General features: G+C 30.9%; 3 protein-coding genes across 3 annotated transcripts; 2 read left to right on the top strand and 1 right to left on the bottom strand.

Moving 5' to 3' along the window:
- The first annotated feature begins 1,118 nt into the window (after positions 1 to 1,118).
- Positions 1,119 to 9,618, top strand: LOC116412879 (uncharacterized). The gene is made up of 10 exons (XM_052896082.1): positions 1,119 to 1,251; positions 1,884 to 1,967; positions 2,490 to 3,462; positions 3,750 to 3,823; positions 5,518 to 5,594; positions 5,814 to 5,929; positions 6,153 to 6,205; positions 6,560 to 7,476; positions 8,299 to 8,567; positions 9,384 to 9,618. Exons 2-10 carry the CDS (start codon positions 1,915 to 1,917, stop codon positions 9,519 to 9,521), a joined length of 2,670 nt encoding a protein of 889 aa, XP_052752042.1. The 5' UTR covers positions 1,119 to 1,251; positions 1,884 to 1,914; the 3' UTR covers positions 9,522 to 9,618.
- A 390-nt stretch (positions 9,619 to 10,008) lies between these two features.
- Positions 10,009 to 15,755, top strand: LOC113515038 (39S ribosomal protein L44, mitochondrial). The gene is made up of 6 exons (XM_026899166.3): positions 10,009 to 10,248; positions 10,929 to 11,207; positions 12,629 to 12,789; positions 13,240 to 13,366; positions 15,100 to 15,273; positions 15,504 to 15,755. The coding sequence occupies exons 1-6, from the start codon at positions 10,179 to 10,181 to the stop codon at positions 15,659 to 15,661; spliced, it is 969 nt and encodes a 322-aa protein (XP_026754967.2). The 5' UTR covers positions 10,009 to 10,178; the 3' UTR covers positions 15,662 to 15,755.
- Positions 15,742 to 21,618, bottom strand: LOC113514991 (centromere protein J). Its single transcript, XM_026899102.3, has 3 exons — positions 18,186 to 21,618; positions 16,686 to 16,890; positions 15,742 to 16,148 (listed from the first exon to the last, which is right to left on the bottom strand). The coding sequence occupies exons 1-3, from the start codon at positions 21,458 to 21,460 to the stop codon at positions 16,017 to 16,019; spliced, it is 3,612 nt and encodes a 1,203-aa protein (XP_026754903.2). The 5' UTR covers positions 21,461 to 21,618; the 3' UTR covers positions 15,742 to 16,016.
- Positions 21,619 to 21,799: the final 181 nt, after the last annotated feature.

The following is a 21,799-nucleotide window of genomic DNA, read 5'->3' as shown; positions in this document are numbered from 1 at the left end:
TTATTTTAATAAAACGTTTTTATCGTGATATTTTAAATAAATATTGTATTTTCAAAATTATTGAAATGGATTACAGCGGTGTCTATTCTGAAATAATAGGTCAGTTATAAATTATTTTGATTTATTTTATATATCTTGTTTTTTTTTTTTGTATCCTATCGTATTTTATTTTTATTCTGTTTTTATTTAGAATCGCTGGATTTCTTAAAACCGCCAGCGAAAAGGCCATGTAGGAATTTAGTCCTAAACGAGAATATTCAACAGCAAATAAATACTATTGGTTCGTTTAATGTTGTAAAGACATCACAAGAAACAGAATTTTTGCAACTGAATAATACTAATAATAAGACGTCTAGGTCTCTGATTTTAAAGAAAACTTCTGAAAGAGAGGTAAGGTAATATGAATAATACGTATTTTTTCATTTTTTGGGCATAATGAATATTAAAATCTTATTTCATATACAATATACAGGATTAAATTTAAATAGGAGTCCGTTTAATCGACAAACGATAAACAAATTTGACGCTCCGCCGCTCGTCATGTGAAAGAACACTAATATTTTATTTCATACTGTGTATTTTCTGTTTTTCAGATATTTAAACATTACGCAGTCCTCAATCACACAAGCCAGTTGGGGCCTTACAATTTTATCATACTGAAAAACTTTCAACAAACAAAAATTGCCAAAGAAAGACCACTTATAAAAGTATCAGTAACACCGAGAACTGCACAAATACAGAGTCTAAATGTTTTTAAAAGACAAAGGGATAGTACAAAAAAGATTCACGCGACGTTATCTAATCAAGAAAGTTCTGTACAAACACGAAATGTTTATTTAGTCGTCGCTGGTAGAAACAGAGAAAAAGTTTACGAAATCAAAATCACAGGGAGTGCAAGTTACTTTAACAATAATTTCACAGATAATTCAAATGATAATTCAAATAATAACGTATCTTTAGAACAAATAAACTATCTTAATCAAGTTTTATGCTCTTTGAATATGGATAAAAAAATGAAAAAAGGTAAAAGAAAAATTAAAGAAACGGTAACTAACAAATTAGAAATATCTCGGAATAATATTAAAAAAGAAGACAAATTGTTTCGCAGCTGTGAGTGTTCGAATTTCGTTAAAGGTGACACGGTTGATGTTAGTCCTCAAAAGAGTCATATCAGAATTACTGGTCGACTGGGGCTAGCTGATGATGATAGATATGTACTTAGGTGCGCAGCCACAGTCAATGATCGACCAGGTAAGCAATTGTAAATATATTTAGAGAATATATATATATAATAATCTATACAGTTTTGACAACTTTGCTTATTTTTCCAGTTGCAACAAACTATTATGCAACAAAATACAGTGCATCACCCACTTATTTACCTATCCAACAAACTAATACACAGTAAGTACTCGTAATTGGTTTAAGTAAGTAGGTAAATACTTTAGAGATGTAATTGAGTAATGCCACTACAGCTACTATAGTGTACAACATTATGTAGTACTTACATGCCAAGCTGAATTAATTTTGAAAATTTCGTTTCCTAAATTGATTCAATTGGGAATCGATCCAGTGAATTTATTTATGCAAAAACATTATACAAATAATTTATTCATTTTTATCGCTTAAAAAAAAGGCCATTAATAGAATAAAGCACAACACATTTGTAATAGAGAAAAAAAATACGGTGGTTGCCTGGCCAGCGTGGCATAGTAAACTATATCTTTTTTTATGGACAGAGGCCCGTATCCAGTAGTGGGAAGTGAATGGATTATTGAGATAACGTTAAAGTAACGATTATAAAGCGAGAAAAATAGTTAAGGGGATATTTTATAAAACTATATTTTTGACGTGTAAGTACCTAATCGAAAATTTTATTTTAGAAACCAACGGGATTTTAATATTAAGACTGATATGCAGACATATGATGGATATAATGTACCAGTTAAAAGAAATACTTCACCAAGGTAAAGTTTATATAATCATTTCACTTTACTTGCATTTTTCTGTCTATATATTGTCATTAGCTTTTTGTCCGCTACATTTTTTTGTATGCGTAGATTTCAAAAGTAGATAAACATATTAAATAGGTCACTTCTAGACGGTGTATCAAGTTGAAACATACACCAGATTTTAAGTTAGATCTTCAGAAATATAACTGTCAAAACGGCATCTAATTAAGTGCAGCAGTTTTCGTGTGATGCCGGAATAAATATACAGACAGACAGACAAACAGACAAAAATTCTAAAAATATTGTTTTAACATCTATTAGTGTTATTAATATCCCTCATATTATTTTTTCCTAAATATTGCATGTACATTCATAGTCTAGTTACAATTTCATTACAATAGTAAAAAAAAATTAAAAGTTTTTTTTTCTTATCTCAATATCTTACCTATCTAGAATGTTTAAATTCTAATTATAGTTTGCTGTAAGTACACTTATAATTACTTATAATACATAGGTAATTGTACTTAAATATTTCAGTAAACAGTCCTATGGTACTCAAGTAAATTTTGATAAAGGTCTGTTAAATATAGATACGAATAATTCAAAAATAAATACAATGGATAAAAAAATCCAATGCAAAAGTACTAATGCTGAATCTAATTTAGTTGATGGTAATAATGAATTTGATAATAATCTTAAGAAATGTCAAAGTCCTGTTGTTATAATATCAGTTTATCCTAATCAAGAATCGCCTGATAATGTCCTGATTATAAAAAATCCGTTGAACGGAAATAATGTAAAGTCTTCACCACAAACAGTGATTATGAATAATGAAAGTACTAAACAAAGTTGGTTCGTTCGAAGTCCAAAACTTGAAAGTAAAAAAATAAACAGTATTGTCGGCCGAAGTAGAACGCCTTCGCCGCCTGCGAACTCTAGGTTGCAAAGAAAAGAAAATAAAACTTTTGAAACAAAACTGGGTTTTATGAATGTAAAACGCCAAGAATTTGATGAAAATGCGAATAGCAAAACCAATAGAGTTAAACGGCAAGGAAGATTAAATAAAACAACAACTCCTTCTAAAATGACACAAATCAATACAATAGACAAATTTAGAAATAAAATCGGAAATAGTAAAAAAATATTACGATTAAATTCGACGAAAACAAAAGAGACTAATACAGAACATATATTAACTAAAAAAGCATTAATAGAGTCATATACGAGACAGATAATTAAAGCTAATGAAAAGAAAACAAGGAATGACAATTTAAATAATAATGAATCAAGAGTAGCCGTGAATATAGATGCAGAAAATGAGTATTACGATGTATTATTTCAACAAGGAACTTTCACTACCGACTTGCGAGTAAAGAAAACATTAAAAGGAGTAGGTACACAAAGCTACGACAATGATGTACTTTTGAATTCTATGGAGAATTTATTTTTAACGCAAAGCGAAAAAGAACCCAGGAAAAGATCACTTTCTCGAACTTTATATGGAGATGACGTAAGTAAACACAATTAAGTGCATTCATATAGAAGTCAGGTTATATCTAACCTTACTTACACATTTTTAAAAGCAATTTAGCCATTTTTAATGTTTCTGAATAAATTTTAAGTATCTTTATAGTAAATTAAAATGTCAACTAAATAATACAATTCTTATAAAATGAAAGTAAGTACAACGAAAAACTAAGTAGCCAATAGTTTAATACTAAATATGTAATATTTAGTATTAATTTTACCATGTTTTATTATGTTAATACCAGTAATAAGGATTATTTTTTTCGACAGGTAGATGACATTCCAACGTTGGACAAAACTACATCTGTTTTAAACATAAGAGACAGTTTGGAAATTTGTCACAGGTACAACTATTTAGTTAAGGGGTAAAGGGGTTGTTAGTAATGGGGTTTAACAGTCCATTTCTATCAATCAGGTCGACCTCCACGCAATTCCTCCTGGAAACCATTGTTGTTAATTCTTGTGGAATTCGTCACAATGGGCTAACTAACCTGATTTCATCCTCGCCTATCATCTCTCATTTATGGCCCGCCAGCGTATACTGATAGCACAGGCGTTGCTACTATTCCAATTTTAATCATTAAAAATACTATTTAATCATATGTAGTAACTAACACACCATAATAAATAATTATTAACCCATTGCTGTACTCGGGTCTCAGATGGTTTAGTAAAGACTAAAGAACAAGAATATAGGCATAAGGAAAAGGATAAGGATTTTATTTTTAGTTTTCCCTTTCTTGGTATGGTGTATTTAATTCTTTTATTATCTTACGACATTCTGTAGATAAAGTGGTCATGTACAGTGTTCATGGACAGTGTGGTTGTAGTATTCTTAGTTATAATGTCAAAATAAATAAAAAATATGTCCTGACTACAGATAAATATTTGAAGAAATTATATTTCGAATTAAATATACTTAGACGGTGTTTATTTTGGATTTCCATAATTATCTAAAATATCACTCAAAATAACTTTCCTCGGCCATAGTTAATGCGCATTCCTCTTTAGGAATGTAGCTATTTCGTATGCATAAATGCTTGTCAATGTAAGTAATTTCTAATAACGAAAATAGGATTTGCAGCTATCTAATTTTTTTATTTGGCATATGGTCCTTGTATATAATTGTTGGTTACTTTATGATAAGGCATTAGTAGAGCCGAATAATTTAAAACGACAGCTGATGGAAATTAATGGCCAAAGTTTAAGAGATAAACAGCAACATGATGGTCACAGAACAATACTTTATAATGGTCATGATAAACTTCCTGTGTTGTAATATTATCTTACCTACTTAGGAGAATGTTTTCATTTCACTTATACCTTTTTTACGAAAAATAAATAATTATAATGGCTTTAAAAATTATTAAAGACTTGCGTATCTAAAAAACACCGTCAAATTGTAATGACCTCCTTCTTTTTTATGTTTATTAATTAAAGTACTTATTATGGAAGAAACGATATGAATATTACAAAGGTGTTATCATGTTGTACTTGTATAAAATATAGAATATCCAATTACTTTTAATGCGTATGTAGGTAGTAATTATTTTATATTGATATAATCTATAACATTGCGAAAATTGTATTACTAATTGCACATTACTACGTATTCGAAAAAATAGCAAATAAGTATATTCATTAATTCCTGTACTATAAATAAGCACAAAAATTATTGATTAATAATTAATTTTTATATTATTTATGTTAATTTACATCACGATGTTTGCCCTTGTGCAAATCAGCATTGTGGGGGGAAAGGGATTGTTTGTAATGGGTTCTAATAACCCCATTGCTAGCAATATACCCTATCAGGTCGACCTCCACGCGGTGCCTCTTGGGAACCATCGTGGTTAATTTTTGTTGAATTCTTCACGATGGGCCAACTGACCTGCCTTTATCCTCACCAATTATCTATCACTGGTGCCCCGCCATTTCATTTTCACCCATTAAAAAATCAGCATTGTTCTCTGCTGATCCCGTAAAAGATCTGGGATTAACATGTGAAGATATACATATTTTTTAATTATAATTTCAGACGTGAGGATCGGACCAGCCAAGGCCTTAAATCTCCTATGACTCGCCACCGAAAAAATAATACTAAGGAGCGATTCGGTGAATACTTTTTACAGTATTAAAATTTAATATCAAATGTTATAAATGTGAAAGAGAGTTTGTTTGCTTGATACTTCTTGACGCCTAAATTTTTCCCAGTAATATTTATCCCGGCAAGTCAATATACACCAGTCACACGAGCGAAGTTGTGGTCAAAATCTAATTACTTATAAATATTATTTATAGAACAAATAGTCAAATTGTAATGTTTTATTTCAGCATCTACTAAACATTACAAAGGAGATAATTGTTGTATCTCCGACCCTATAAAAAGAGATAAGGAGATTAGGAAACTCCTTGGTATAGACAAATATACACAATCCGTATCGCCTCCGGTTTGTATCAACATCATATTTATTTTTTTATTTATAACCTACCTATTTGTTTTATTTCCTTGCTGTAAAATTATCTGATTAAGAGTACATTACAAACAAAAAAATATTATTGAAGACAAAACATTACCATCGTGATCAAAGAAATTTTTTTTTGGTGAATTAGAACTTTTGTTCGTATTTTAAATACATTTTTTTTTTATATTTTATTTTTTGTTTATTTTAGGCACCGCCAAGTGGTGTGGAAGTTCCATTCCAAATTTTCTATCGAAGACAATGGTTTATAGTTTACATTATTTTTTTTTATATTGCTAAGTGGATATATTAGTTATTATACCATAAATACAATAACACTTAAATTTCTAAGACGATATTCTGAATTGTTTGTAGATTTGCAGTTGTTGCTTTTTTTCTAAAATAAGTAATCTAATAGTAGGTATCTGTTTACCAAAGGTTAAATATCAAATGTTAAGAAAATATGTAAAATTTGCACTGTGTGTATTGTAGATATTCGTACCATATACGTGTTACTATTCATTAATAGTTTTGCATTTCACTCATAAATAGATATTTATTTAATGACAACTGCAAACTATTTATATTAAAATGCTAAATAATATTGAAATATTTTAGCGAAAAAAGTTTACTGACGGGACTTAGCTTAGTCGATGTAACTTCATGTGCATGCTGTGATCAGAAATATTTAAATGAAATAGAACATATGCAAGAAAAACAAAAGACAAACTATAAAAAACAAACAGAACAAGGAAACCCGAACATTAATGTTGAATCTAACGAAAGTAATGAAACAAATCCAACGAATAAGATTAAACCAAATGGACCATATACAGAAAATAAGAAAGACTTAGTAAAAATACCTATTCGAATCAAGAAGTCGATCATAGAACAGCCTTCTATTTATCAGCAGATGATTCTAAATCGCAACATACAAGTCTTCCTGCAAGTAGAACAATTTACGAAAAAGAAACCTATTACACTTTCGCGGAAACAATATGATAAAGTAAAAAAGACAATAGAGCATACAATATCTAAAAAGATAAGTCATCGTAAGCAATGCATTTGTAAATTTAGTTTTGTATCAGTTGGGGATGTAAGAAAAAAATTCAAGCATAAAAATGGATTACTTAATGCCAAAGAAACACAAACGAAACATGTAAATAATAAAAAGGTAACTAAAATCGAATCATCAAAAAAAGAAAATATTAAAGCAAGAACCGAAAATTTAAGAAGAAAAGCAAAGAGTGTAGGTAACGAAAGAAAAATGCTTATAGATAATGTTAAAAGTAGAAACATTTTAAAGACAAAAGATGAAAATAAGAATACATTAGTTTTATTTTCAAAAGAAACTAAGGCAACTGACATTTCTGAAAATGCTTCGACGAAGCATGTTCTTTCTAGTGTGGAAATACGGTATGCAAGCATGGCGTACGTGAAGGAAGTTGCATGTTCTTCTAGTAATATTACTGTTAGGTCTACACCCGTATCACTTTCTGAAAGGAAGTCTCGTTCTTTGCTTACAATATTCCAAGGTAATTTACGATATATTATTTTCCACATTCAGTTAGGTATCTACGAAATACTCACATTACACCTTAAGGCATAAAATTTTAGTATAACGATGTCCGTTCGTTTACACTAATTCCCGAAACCATTCAATGGAATTTTGTAAATTTGTATTTAAGAGTAGCATAGTTTTATCCCAATAAAATAAAATGGACTCAGTAAAGAGCAAAACAACATTTACCGGGTTAGCTAGTTGTACTATTCTTTTTATGATATGTATTAAGGATTTAAATACTTAATAATAAACAAAAGGTTATATTAGTGTTTACAATAATTAACTATAATTATAAATATTAAAAACTTATATTGTACTTACTTTCTTACTAATATTAGGTAAGGGTGAAAATATTTGTTTGTTTATTTGTTAATTAAGTCTTGACACCTTAACGGCTCGATAATGATTGCATTATGAAATTTAATAGATATACCTACACGTACTATATGGAGTGACCTCCATACCATCTAGCACATATCTTTATATGTGCTTTCTAATTGACCCAGTCAATTGACATTTCCCGGTCATGCGGACAAAGTTTCCTGTAAGAGCTACTATATAATGGACTCGATTCTGAGGTGCATTTTCTATAAACTTATTTCAAATTGGTCCTTAAAACAAAGAATTCGTTGTGATTACAAATAGAAATTTTAATTTTAGAAATAAGCTCCGACCCCAATATTTGGAAATCCTTTCTGAGTAAAATATCCTCCAGAGCATTTATTTTCCAAGTTTCAGTTGTATTGTTATTTTCATTTTATTTTAGAATATTTGAATGTAGAAAAAATTTCAGGACACAGGAAATCTCCTACGCCTAATCTAGGAACATCTGCCTGCTCACTATATTCAGATGTCGCTGAGCAATATTTAGAACAAAAATCTGTAAAAAATGGAATAGAAGGTGATACAAAACAGAAAAAGACATTACTAAGGAGACTGATGTCTTGCCTTGTTCTACGGACGAACAAAGCATCTGAAGCGGAAATTATTTGTCCACCAGTACCTAGGGCTTCTAGCCTTAGTAGTGCCATTGATTCGTATCATATTAGCACATCGTTTGCTGTAAGTGTTCTGGATATTTCGTACTTCGATGATTACATTTTACACTTTCCACTGCTGTGACTATTTAACGTAACATAACGTAACGTAACAATACTTAACCTAAAATCAAATAATATATTTGTAATATATTTGTGGGCGGCGGGGGGAGGACAGACTGTTAGAGAGGATTATTAGCCACTGTATGAATGTTTATAGAATGGTACCGCACTAACGGTATATGGTGGCGTGATACCAGTGAAGTGACAATAAAAAGGCATGTAAATTAGCCCACAGTGATGAATAAACTTGGAATTCAGCACGATGTGTGACCGCGGGAGGGGGGTCGTACCTGACAAGGTATATCGCTACCAATGGTGTGCGAGCACAGTTCCTTTCTTCTCTCACAGTCACTCTCTTCATGAATTTGTCTTAAAGTAACTGACCTGTTTCATCCACACATCTCCCACTGGCTATATATAATAGCTAGGTAGGTACTTTTCTATTACTTTTGTTTTGTGATGTGACACATTGTATAAATTTATTACTCTCTAATAAATATTATTAATAATCTAGAATTGATTCAACAAATTTTGCATATTTTTTAATATATAAGGTAGGCCTAATATTAAATAGCTCTGGATGATGATAAAAATTTATAGACAGTATGGTTATAAAGTTCGAAGATAGATTATGTGGCTATTTGTAAAGTATATCATCTCTAAAACTGTAAACTTAATATCAAACTGTGTAGATATTAGAAAGATTTACCTACTCTTACATTTAAGCTAGAACCGTGTTAGAACCATCTATTCTGAATACCAGTATTATCTGTTTCAGGCAATAGAAATAAATTCATCTATATACGATACTTCAGCCTCTTTCTACACTAATCACAGCATATTTCCAATTAATAACAAAAGGAAGCGCAGCTTTTTAAGCTCCGTGCGAGGGTTCCTTACAAATCGTAAAAGTTAAAATGTAACAATAAAAAACCCTTTATTTTTTTTGTTCTGTTTTTTATGTGGCACGTATTTTTTATTTCTTTATGTTGTATTAAAAATGTAAATTATTATCAATCTTTTATTAAATGTCCAAGCTCTTCTAGTCCTTGTAGTCCTTAGAGCCGGATAAAAATACACAATAGTGTAAAGTATAACATAGTCTCTGGTCTGATGTACTTGTTATATGAAATGATGATGATGTGAAATGATGATATGAAATTTTTGTAAAACACAACTATAGTTCAAATAAGTTGTTCTCTATTAATGTAATAAGATGTGTGTAAAGATTAAAAACCAACTTCAATTTTTATCACTACAATAAGAGTAATAGATATTAAAGATAATTTAAAAGGAAACATCTGAAGCCATAAAAAGATCTTAAAAAAAGTATATAAAATTAAAGATAACCTTAAAGTAAGTATCCAAAGCCACAAAGATATTAAACTTTAGGCATAGTTTCCGTAATCTGTGGATATTAAAAAGAAAATTCTAACCTTAAATATTTTCTTCATTTATTTTTAAATTTGATTTTGTTAGTAATTCAGTCTTAAGTTATATTCATAATGAAAATATGATTAGTTCGTAACATTTCTGTATTAACTGTAATATTGCAATTGAAAAATACAAACCAATGTCTCTGTTTAGAAGATTTGTCCCTCTATATATAAAATCATTAAAAAATGTTCCTACTTCAACACCAGGTAATAATTTAATTTTTGGTTTAAAGTAAAATATAACTACATTTTTTCTAAATGTTAAATGTATAAAGCCTGTGACGTATATCCTAGAAATAATAGAACTCCTGATTGCACTATTCAGGATTTCTATTATTTCTAGGATCTAGGATTCTACAAGCAACTGTATTGACGCAGTATATAAAAACTGTCAAAGTATTTGCATTAAAATTCGTAATAAAATTCCAAAAACGTTGAAAAAAAAATTATAAAAATATAAATAAAAAATTATGTGACTTGTTAAGCAAAGAAGAGTTTTATAATGTTAAAGAATTTCTCAAATAGTAACTGGCGCAGAGTACTCAATTATATTTATTATTTTATTTTATAATTATTATCATTAACTAATGTCAATTGTTTACTGACATTATTTACCTAAATTTTGCATGCCATTGTTTTGGCAAAATATGCATGTTTATAACCTTAGATTATATAGATAGTGTCTCCATAGAAATGTTTCGAGAAAAATGGGTCAAATTTTTCATACAATTTTGCCTGATAAATAGTTATTAGCTGACAAAAAGTTGCCCTGTTTTTGAGACTTTATACTCTATCTACATAAACTAATTCATAACATATTACTAGCATCTGTATACTGTGTTTTTTTAGCAAATAAATTATTAAAATAACAATTTTGATAATTTTAGTTAAAAACATTCACCGATGGGTAGCACCTACCCTGATGGAGTTTAAAAGACGTGAAAATAAACTTGGAGGAAAGAAAACAAACCCACGCAACACATTTCTGGAATGGAACTTAGAAGCAGAATTATATGCATTTGGGAAACGTCTGAATGAAGATTTTGATTCAAATTTATTGTTACAAGCTTTCACTGATAGGTCATATGTTATAAAGGAGGAAATGAAGCAGAAAGAAATGGAAATTGAAATAAAAATGAAGGATAATCGAGAATTAGCAGAACAGGGTCAGTATTATTTTTAAACAATTTATCATACACTTACTAGAAAAAGAAACTTTTTATGGTAGCCTCCCCTAATGTTATTGGTATATGCTGATGAGGGATACTCATTAGTCAGTGAGTGATGATAAGTAAAAAATAGGTCAATTAGGTGATCATATTGAAATCAAGAATTAACTATGATTGTTTCCAGAGGAAACTATGTGGAGGTTAACCTGATAACCAGAGGGAGACTTTGTACAAAAATTGATTGCTTGGATACCTCTGTCCCATTTGTGTTTGAACCTATAGCAGTTGTGTCTGCATGGCTGTGTTTCGGTTTGAAGGGTGGGATATGGTGTGAATTTACAGTGTACAGAGGAATAACACCTGAGTCCTTAGGAATGGCAACCATAGGGGTACCATGGGCGAAACAGTATACTCTGTTATGTCCATGGTATTGCTTGTCTATAGGTGACGGTTACCACTTTTCATCAGGTGGGCCGTCAGCTGGTTTGCCATTCTAAGTAGTATAAAAAAATAATAATAATAGGGTATATTGCTAGTAATGGAGCTATTAAACCCTGTTACTTGTTCATAATCCCTAGAAAGAGTTTCTTACAAAATATTGTGTTTGGTGTATTAGTGGATACTGTTATAGTATTAGGGATGGTTGTTGGAGTTGCGGTGTATGGATGGGGAGCACTTTAGAAAACCAACAAAAAAAAATATAAAAAGAATCTTTTTTTACAAAGAAGTTAGGACTTAGAAACATTTTGAGAATTTTTTTCTATGTTTCATAACATAGAAAAAAAATTCTCAAAATGTTTAAATGTAAATAAATAACCCCCCTTTTTATGCAGTCATCAAATGAGGTTCCTCGAGAGCATCTACTTTGGTGGGTATTATTATGTATACCACAAATATAAACGCCATAATTACCTTAAGTAATAATTTTTTTCTGATACATTCAATTGATATTTATGAAAACTGAGTAGTAAATATTACTTAACTATTTCCCTTAATGGTACAAAAACTGTATATGTAGCTACCATTCTCTTATACCAAACTTTAAAAAAAAGGGAAAGGGATTGTTAATAATGGGGTCTAACTGGCCCATTGCCAGCAATACACCCATATCAGGTCGACCTCTACACGGTTCCCCCTGGAAACCATCTTAGTTCATTCTAGCGGAATTGCTCACGAAGGGCTATTTGACCTACTTTCATCATCACTTATCCCTTACTGGTGCTCTGCCAGCATATACCGATAGTGCAGGCGGGGTTACCATTCCATTATTACCCTTTAAAAAAACTTTAAAAAATACCTAAATGGTACTGTTTTTGTTAATTTAAATGTAACAGACTTTTGTAGAAATTTATAAGGAACATGAATTTTTTTTATTATACTATATTATCTGAACCTAATGTATTGAAAATATATTACAGGTGAAAAATTCCTTAATGAATATATCCAAGTGTACCTAGAAACAGTTTTACCAAAGTTCCCACTAGAGGGTATAGTAGGAATCAGAAGATATCTCACCTCTGAAGACTTGCTGGCTCATGTGTCATTGCACATTGGCACTAAGGACATAATCCTAGCTGCGGTATAAATTGCTTGAATTTTTTTTACTAATTTAATTATTCTTAATATACTACAAATACAACAGTGTGGTTTGATAGATTGTCAATGTTTTATATAATATTTTTTTATACAAAAATAAACAAACTATAGCCATACATCATGCTCGATTTTACAGATGATGACGTCTGTATACCAATGTATTTCTCAAGATATTTAAATATTTATATAAGGATCTTTATAAGGAGGAGTATAAGCCAATGCAACCATTTTTTAAATTTTTGTTTCTATTTTTGTATCATATAAATTACAGTTCCAAATTGGGTATGGTTTTCACAGTTGTTTTCCTGAAGGTCAAGCATAAAATCTGATGTATGTTTTATACACCATCTAAAAGTGGTTATTTATTTCCGAAATCTGGACATACAAAATTGCAGGCAAAAACTAGTATTAAAATAATTTTATAATATTTCAGGAGTACCCAGTGGACAATTTTACTTTAGCAAATACATTCAAAGCTATTGTGGGAGCATTATTGAATTCTTCAGGTGATGAAAGGACTGCTCATTTTGTGCGTGATTTTGTTATTACTCAATTGCAAGGTTAATATTTTTTTTTTATATTTTACATACATTAATTATACATGTATTGAAATAATAACAGCAAATATGCACGTAATAATTAACCATACGTGAGGAGGTCAAAAAGTTCGCGGAATGGAGGAGTTTGTGGGGGTTGATTTACTCGTCCAGATAGTCACTTGTTAAGCACCTCATTAAGAGTACATATATATACCAAGTTTGAACATCGGGTCATTAAACTTTTGAGTTATCGACCTGCAAACAAGTGAATCTGAAAGAAATGAGCGAGTACGGAGAAAATTGAACACCGCGCCGTTATTAAGTTCCTCGCCAAGCAAGGAAAATCCTCTCAGACGATGTTTCAAGAGCTGTTAGCAGTTTACGTGAATTCTGTCCCTGCTAAAACCATGGTTTACAAGAGGCATGGTCTTTACAAGGAAGAGAGTCTATAATGACCTCCGCTCCAGATGGCTAATTGAGGTCTTCACACCGGAAATCGTCGCAATAGTAGAAAAACTTGTATTAGAAGATATCCAACTGAAGAAAAAGCAGCATGCAGCAATAATTGGAGTATCCGAAACAAGTATTTTAAATATTCTAGATCACCATCTTGATATGACGAAGATCAGTGCAAGATGGGTTCCAATAATGCTTACGTCACTTCAAAAAAGTGAGCGTGTCGAGTGGTCTCGCCGGTTTTTGGAGTTTTGTGCAGCGAGAAGGGAAGAAGTTATGGCCGGGATTGTTAGTGGAGATGAAACCTGGGTTCACCGCTATAAATCTAAGTCGAAGCAAGAGTCGATGCAGTGGCATAAAAAGGCACATCTCTTCCGAAGAAGTTTAAAGTGTCACAATCGGCCGGAAACGTCGTGGCGATTATATTTTGGGATACAAAAGGTATTTTGCTGATCGATTATAAAGACCGTGGTGTGACTATAATGGAACAATACTATGCTTCATACCAGTAAAGACTGGACAGATTGAAAGAAGTTAACAAGAAAAAAAAAAGAAGAAAGCTGTCAAAAGGTGTGCGCCTTTTGCACGATGACGCTCTTGTCCACAAGTGCCATGTCGCGATGGCTGCCATTCACCGATGCGGGTTTTAAAAAATTAGACTACCCACCTTACAGTCCAGACTTGGCCCCAGTAACTATTGAAAGAAAGCGTGGTAAGAAATTGGCGACGATGAAGTCAAGTCTGCAACTTAGGCCTATTTTGAAAGCAAAGATAAAACTTTTTTTCCAATGGTATAAACAAATTATTTGAGAGATACGAAAAATGGAGAATTTATTGAGAAAAGGGAGAATTTATTGAAAGGGAAAAATAGTTTCATGTTTAATTTCAACCCTCTTCCCCCTCATTCCGCGAACTTTTTGACCTCCCCTCGTATCTATCAATAGGCAGCTGACTGCTTACACTACAGTTGATTCTTAGGCGTCATATTTCTAATCTTTTAACCTAATATTATAATTTGGTAAATTTGCGAAATTACTCTTTAATGAATCATCATCATAAATTATAATAATTTATTAGAAATTTAGTTAATATTGTTCCATAGAATAAAAGCTATGCTGTGATATCAAATTGAAATTTTAACTTTCCTCAGTGTCTGTTAACCCTTCAAATTGATGAGATTTCAAGATACCTTCAAAATATCTATACCTTTAGGTGATATATCAAACATCATCAGGATTTGTTAATGGTATATAGGACAGGTGTTTAAATATATGCCTAATAAGTATTTTTTTTTTCAGGGAAGGATGTAAATGAGTATTGGCACATAGAGGATCCATGGGCTATGTTAACTGGATTGTTGGAGAAAAATCAAACCACAGTGGAACCTAGGTTAATCGGAGAGGCTGGCAAAGGCACGCTACTAGCTTGTTACAGAGTGGGCTTATACATTGAGAAGAGAATGATCTCTACTGGTAATTATTATTACTAGAAGCTCTCTTTTTCCTTGAGAAATCCAAATCTATCCAAAAATAACTAAATCACATCTACTTTTCATCCGAAATAGTCTTCTTGTCTTTTCTTTCATATTTCATGATATTCATTAAAAAAATATGCAATGTAATTCAATACTATTGCCATGTATGAATAGAGGTTATTTGCCATTAGAATAAAACACCCAACTTAAAAAGATAATTCTTTTTAGGATTCGGGGAATCTATAGCAATTGCAAAGGAAATGGCAGCAAGAGAGGCCCTGAAAAAACTATTTGGTACTGAAGATCATATGAAACCAATTAATTTCAAGATAGATGGAATGCCTAAGCCAAAAAGGCAAAGTCACCATCAAATATCGGCCAGTTAAAACTGAAGTAGTTTAAGATATTATAGTAATGTAATATGTAGTTATGTGCATAGATATTTCCTTTTTAATAATAAAACAAATAATACATTATAAATATATTATTATTAATTATAACTGTCCTTATCAAATAAAATTAAATTTTATTATTAAAACTTATTTAAAATTACTATAAATAATTAAATTATGACAAAATTGATCAAAAATTTAACAAATATCAATTACAGTAACAATATTTTTTATTAAAGATATTTCATACTAATATCATTTTATATAACAATTTTATATGCAATTTGTAACAGTGAATAAGGCACATTACATCACATAATGAATTTATTACAATAAAAGATTATTATGGTCAGCCAGGTGCTGAATCCATAATAAGGTTACCATGTTTGTCCTTAATCCTTACACGCCCTGATGTATATCGAGTTTCTGAGGTGCCGTCATTATATACAAGTTTCACTGTGCCATCTGGAAATTCGCGTCGCTGAAAATTTTAAAATGTATCAATAGACAAAAAGGTATAAATATACAAAACTAGTCTTGGTCAGTAAAGGCTTACATACACAATGGATATATTATGAAAATATTATGAAATATGCATATACATTGTTACATTCACAATAAAAGCAGGGACAAAGTGTAGAATTTGTTCTAAAACTATAGAATGGAAATTCTTTCTGCAAGAAATACAGGGATTCTAGAGTAATATATATTAAAAACAGAGCAAATAAACTATTTAGTGTATTTAAATCATATTAGGTTAAGATAGGGTACTATATTGAATTTCATTTGCCTAGTTATATGAGGAATGAAGGAATAAAATATCCTGTTTCCAATTGATTAAGATAAGAATAGGTGAAGACAATGGTTTAGTTATATAGTTTTTTTTTTTTTTATGGTAAGCTACCGTGAAATAAATTATAGTAGTATTCACGTTAATTGGTCAATTTAACTCTAAAATTCTAATAATTCAAACCATGTGTCGCTTTACTTTTTGTATGAAAAGGTATAAATTATTTACCTTATGATCTTTAGCGTGAACTTCGACCTGACCACTGCTGAATACTATGCGTCGTTCGTCATTGGCCGCTATAGTCATCGCTGTACCATCTGGGAACCGCCATTCTTCTCTCACATGCTCGTTCTTAGGATCAAAGTAGCGTATACTACCATTTGGTAGGCGTATCTCTGATGATCCATCTTTATACCGCTTTTCTACTTGACCACTGGAAAACATAATTGTATTCTGTTAATTAACTATTCATACAGATTACAAACAGGAGAACTCTGTGCATTTATCTGTTTGTATGTGGCAAATTGTATTAGAAAACACCCAATACGGTAATATGCGCTACCAATATAATAAATTCACTGGTTGCAGTGAATTTTGAGAACCGCGTGTAGGTCGACTTGATATATATTCTACCAGAAAATCTGCTTAATGTGTACTATCCTTATAGGAGTGATAAATATATCGTCGTTTATAAGGAAAGAGTGGATGAGGCAAAATGGTTTAAGCGAGAAGGATAAGTTAACATTCTTTTAACTTTTACTGTCCAAATTCTATCCAGGTAAACCCAACTGTGCCAGATAATGCGCCAAAGGTCGTGAGTTTGAAGTTGACAGACAGCAAAATCTTTGTCAATTTAAGGGACTACTCACATTTATTCAGCTCTATTCAGCTTTTGTCCATAGAAAACAACGATTTTGTATGAAGACGTATACGCATCCATTCAGCTTTCCGTGTCTATTCTGCTTTCGTGGCAACTCAGTATAAAATGAGGATAAATGTGTATTTATCATGCGAATGCTATAGAGAGCGTTCAGCGCTGTTCCGTCGCGTTCAGCTCGGTTCCGCCGCATTCATCGTCGAACGCGGCGAAACAGCTCTTTACAGGGATGTTTCGCGACTCCTTGTCGACAAGTTGCGACCTGTATTGTTTCTGCATTGATTTGATTTATTATTGCGTAATCATTATATACGCAAGGATTAAAGAGTGCAGACGTATTTTATAGTAATTATAATTATTTTATTTTTACGAAATGCAGCATATTCAACGCCGTACGCAGTAGACAAGCGGTTCAGCGGAGATAGCACTCTATAACGGTTTTTCTCATTCTTACGACGCCATACGCGGCTGATAGAAGCAGAGCTGTATAAATGTGACGAAAATCGTTTAGCAAAACGCAAATGGAGCTGAATAAGTATGAGTAGTCCCTAACTTTCCGATGATGGAAAACATCGTTAACAAACCAAATTAAAGTGAGTATCGGCTGAATTCCATTGTATTCTAATATGCTCGGCTAAATGTAGGCAAAACATATCAAGTATTACATTTATTACCATATTAAAGAGTATGGAATTGTAAGCAATATTTCTTTTTATGAATACATATTTGGCAACAATGAAAACATAAAATACCAAACGTAACATATAAATTAAATCTTAGTTTCTTTTTGTAATAAGACTTGTGAAAAAAAGCTGTATTTATAATTAAAGGATTTATTAGAATTTACTTACTCAGGAAACTCTAGTACTTCTAATCCATCTGCATGTGTTGTATGAAATGTTTTTGTTTCAGCATAAAAATACTTCACTGTACCCTCTTTATAAAAATTCTCTTTTATATCACCATTGTAATATACAAATTTGCTATAATATCCATCAGGCGATATGTATTTAATATTCCCATTTGGAAAACGAAGTTCCCTAGATCCATCTGGTTTTTTTATTTCCATTGGATTTAAATGAGTTTTTGTAACACTAGTTCTACTTATAGTTGGTTCTGGGCTTATTCTTATTTTTTCATCTTTTCTACAATGATTTGTAGATATAACGGTTGCAGATCTCAGACTACTTGAGAGGTTACTAAAACTGGCTGGTGAATTTGACCTGTTATGGAAATTATCATTGAATCCAGAAGGAATTGATAAATATTCAACACCCTCATGAGAAGTTTTATTTACCGGCTTTAAAGGCCTTTGTGAATTTAAATTACTAGTATTCACAATAGGTGACTTAGATCTGTTTGTTTTTGATGAATTTGAGCTTTGTGAATTGTGTACTACACTTTCAGAGTGTTGTGATATTTTCTGATCTCTAACACTACCTGATTTACAAATGAAGAATTGGTCTATATGCCCATTAAGTCTATGTCTGTCTCCAGTATCACTGTCACTTCTAGAATTAACTGAACTGGATCTATTGCTTTTCGGTGATATTGTTTGGAATCTTTCCATATATAATTTTTCTAAATTATTTTCATCCTCACTTTCACTGTGTTGTTTATCTGTAATAGAATCTGAGTCATCCAAAGGGACTGGATTGTTACAAGTATATTCTACATCTTCATTATCAGAGTGATAATCAATATGCTCAAGATTGGAGTTGTTTTTATCTATTTGACTGACAACATCTCTTTGACTGAAATATTTTGCATACCTGGATGTTACATTGAGATTAGGTACACTTTTTGCTCTAGGTCTAATATGAGTGTTAGCAATTGGTTTCCTGCTCTTATTCTGCCTTTCTATTTCAAATGATTTGTATTTCATGTTCCTATCCACATCTACTTCAGACTGTGTTGTTTTGGAAGTCATATGTGAAAGTTTCTTATTGATTTGTTCAAGATATTTAATATTTGTTAATCTTCTAGTTACCTCATTACTGTGTTGTATGCGCCTGTTTTCTTTTTTTAATTTTTCAACTTGAGCTTGTAAATCTTTATTTTCTTTTTCTGTAATTTTTATTTGATTCCGAAGTCTTGCTATCATTGAGCTAGATTTTGCATCTTTTACTCTAATTTCTTCTTTGAGATCTTGTATCTCTTTTTTAAGATTTTGCACTTCATCTTTATCTTTCTTATTTAGTTTTCCTCTCATTTCCCTAATATACCTTTCGTACATTTGCTTTTGTTTATTGAGTTTTTCTTTTTCTTCAGCTAAATAATATTCAGACAATATCTTTTCTTCATTGAATTTTTGTTCAAATGTTGTTTTTTCTTCATAAAACTTTTGTTTCTCTAGATCAATTTCCTCACGCAGTTTTGTTAAATTTGCATTTTCTTTCCTAAAAGTTTCTATTTCGTCTTCTAGTTCTTGGAGTCTGTCTTTTAAAAGTTCACTAGTTGCAATTAATTTGGCATTCATTTCTGCCATGTTAGCTTTCATTATGTCAGTGTCAGTAGAACTGATATCTTGATATTTTTCATTACTTATTTGTTCAACCTCCTTTTTATTTGGAATATTTAATTGACCTTTTTGTTTATTTATTTCTTTGATTTTTGATGTATCATCTAACGGTTCTATAGTTCTACATGAACAACAACTAGAGACTAATGAGCAAACATCACTAGTGCATTCTGTATATTCACTATTACATATTTCTGTATGTTGATTAATACTTCTTTCATGATTAAGGTGTGATGGTATGTGTAATAAATTTGGGTTATTTGCCAAACATTTTTGCATGATTAATGGTGTACTCTCTCCAGAACATTCTAGCTTATTTTTTCTTAAAAATCTATTGAAAAAAGAATTTTCTAAATTAAAACTTTCATGGGATACTTTGCTTTCTATTAAATCAAACATATTCTGTTCAGCTTTTTCTTTTTCCTGTCTTATTACACTTTCCTCACAACTAATATCAGACACAGCACTTTTAGCTGGTGAAGCAAAATTCTTATAGTAATTACTTTGCTTTAACTGCATAAGAAAATCATTTTGTTCTTTGGATAATACTGATGCCCATGTTTGTCCCTTATTAATTTGTAATGGATGTTTCCCCTTAGACTTTAGTGAATTTTCTTTAAATTTGTCTAATACTTCCTTGTTACTTGGTTCAGTTAATATGGAAAAGTTTTTATTATTATGATGTAATATGTGCAATGTTTGTTTATTAGTTGGCATATTTGTTTTCATACAAGTTGGTGTTGTTTTTTTCTGTTCATTTTGCACTTCATTGCAATTTTGCACTTTACTAGAGTTTAATGAAAGAGAATCTGGCTCATTCACCAAAATTTGTACTGCCTCTTCTTTATTGATGCTTTTTGATGTTTTAAGAGCATTGTTTATAACAGATTTTTTTACATTAATATTTTGAGTTGGTTTTTTTTGTCGCCAGGGTAATGATTTTGTATTTTGTATTTTAAAATCTTTCTTATTTAAGCCAAATCTAGCCATTCCTTCACCTTTTCTAAGGAAAGGCTTTGCCTGTTTTGTTAATAACTTATCCTTCACTACTTTCACTTTAGGTATATTATTTTCTTTCTGCAATTTTTCCAAAATTAATTCTTCAAAATCTTTTTTCGGCGATAAAATAGGCATTTCATCTAGTGATATTTGATTCTTTGTTTGATTTGTTAATGATTTATCCTTTACGATTTTCTCTGTTACCAGTTCTTTCTCTTTTAATGGATCTGATAGTCTACTTCTTGTGGAATTTGACGAATTAATAATAAATTCTGACTCACGAGACAAATTTAATATTGAAACTCCTTCTACAAGATCACATTCTTTTACATTAGGGGTTAATTCAAATGGACGAGGGGCGGCGTCGTGTGAAACATCTTGTGATGATTGCAGTAAGCTACGGAATGTATTGTAACTAGTACTGTTACTGAAATGGCTAATAATTTCTGTAATATTTGAAGAGTTTTCACTTGTTTCTTGATATTCTAGCCGTTGTTTTTGTAACTTCTCTTTCTGTAACAACTGTAGTTGCCGTAAAACTTCTAATCGCTTTAAAATTTGTGATGGTGATAAAGAAACATCACTTTCAGAATAAGATTCATCCATCGCAATAATAGTTTAATTATCTTTGAGTATTACACATTTAATTTTCACGTAATAAAAAAAAGAAACTATAAAGAAAATTGACGACAAAAGTTTCAAAAATTCAATGAACATCAATAAAATAAACTGTCAAAAAAACGACAGTTGACAAAGCAAAATAAACTCCGCCAGCGACATCGGATTCTATCAAGGTTGCCAACACCAAATTATAAAATTTTATACACTATACATATTCAAAGGCTTATTCAGAAATTACAGATTCAAAAAAATAAATCTATAGACGATTCATTCAGACAAATATTACAGAACCTTACTTCGTGGACCTTTTTCGTCTTTTTATAG

The sequence above is a fragment of the Galleria mellonella genome, unplaced genomic scaffold (genome assembly GCF_026898425.1).
Source record: "Galleria mellonella isolate WM207_F2 unplaced genomic scaffold, CSIRO_AGI_GalMel_v1 utg312, whole genome shotgun sequence".
Taxonomy (NCBI): Eukaryota; Metazoa; Arthropoda; class Insecta; order Lepidoptera; family Pyralidae; genus Galleria; species Galleria mellonella.
Note: the sequence above shows the minus strand (reverse complement) of the source record. Positions and strands in the feature narration are given on the sequence as shown.

Bases quoted from the DNA above. Each gene is read 5' to 3' on its own strand.
- LOC116412879 (XM_052896082.1), top strand. From the start codon at position 1,915: ATGCAGACATATGATGGATATAATGTACCAGTTAAAAGAAATACTTCA. The intron at 3,824-5,517 runs GTACAACTATTT...TTATAATTTCAG, and splicing joins AGTTTGGAAATTTGTCACAG to ACGTGAGGATCGGACCAGCC. The intron at 8,568-9,383 runs GTAAGTGTTCTG...TATCTGTTTCAG, and splicing joins ATATTAGCACATCGTTTGCT to GCAATAGAAATAAATTCATC.
- LOC113515038 (XM_026899166.3), top strand. From the start codon at position 10,179: ATGTCTCTGTTTAGAAGATTTGTCCCTCTATATATAAAATCATTAAAA. The intron at 10,249-10,928 runs GTAATAATTTAA...TGATAATTTTAG, and splicing joins TGTTCCTACTTCAACACCAG to TTAAAAACATTCACCGATGG. The intron at 15,274-15,503 runs GTAATTATTATT...AATTCTTTTTAG, and splicing joins GAAGAGAATGATCTCTACTG to GATTCGGGGAATCTATAGCA.
- LOC113514991 (XM_026899102.3), bottom strand. From the start codon at position 21,460: ATGGATGAATCTTATTCTGAAAGTGATGTTTCTTTATCACCATCACAA. The intron at 16,891-18,185 runs GTAAGTAAATTC...TATGTTTTCCAG, and splicing joins GAAGTACTAGAGTTTCCTGA to TGGTCAAGTAGAAAAGCGGT. The intron at 16,149-16,685 runs GTAAATAATTTA...TAAAATTTTCAG, and splicing joins TTCACGCTAAAGATCATAAG to CGACGCGAATTTCCAGATGG.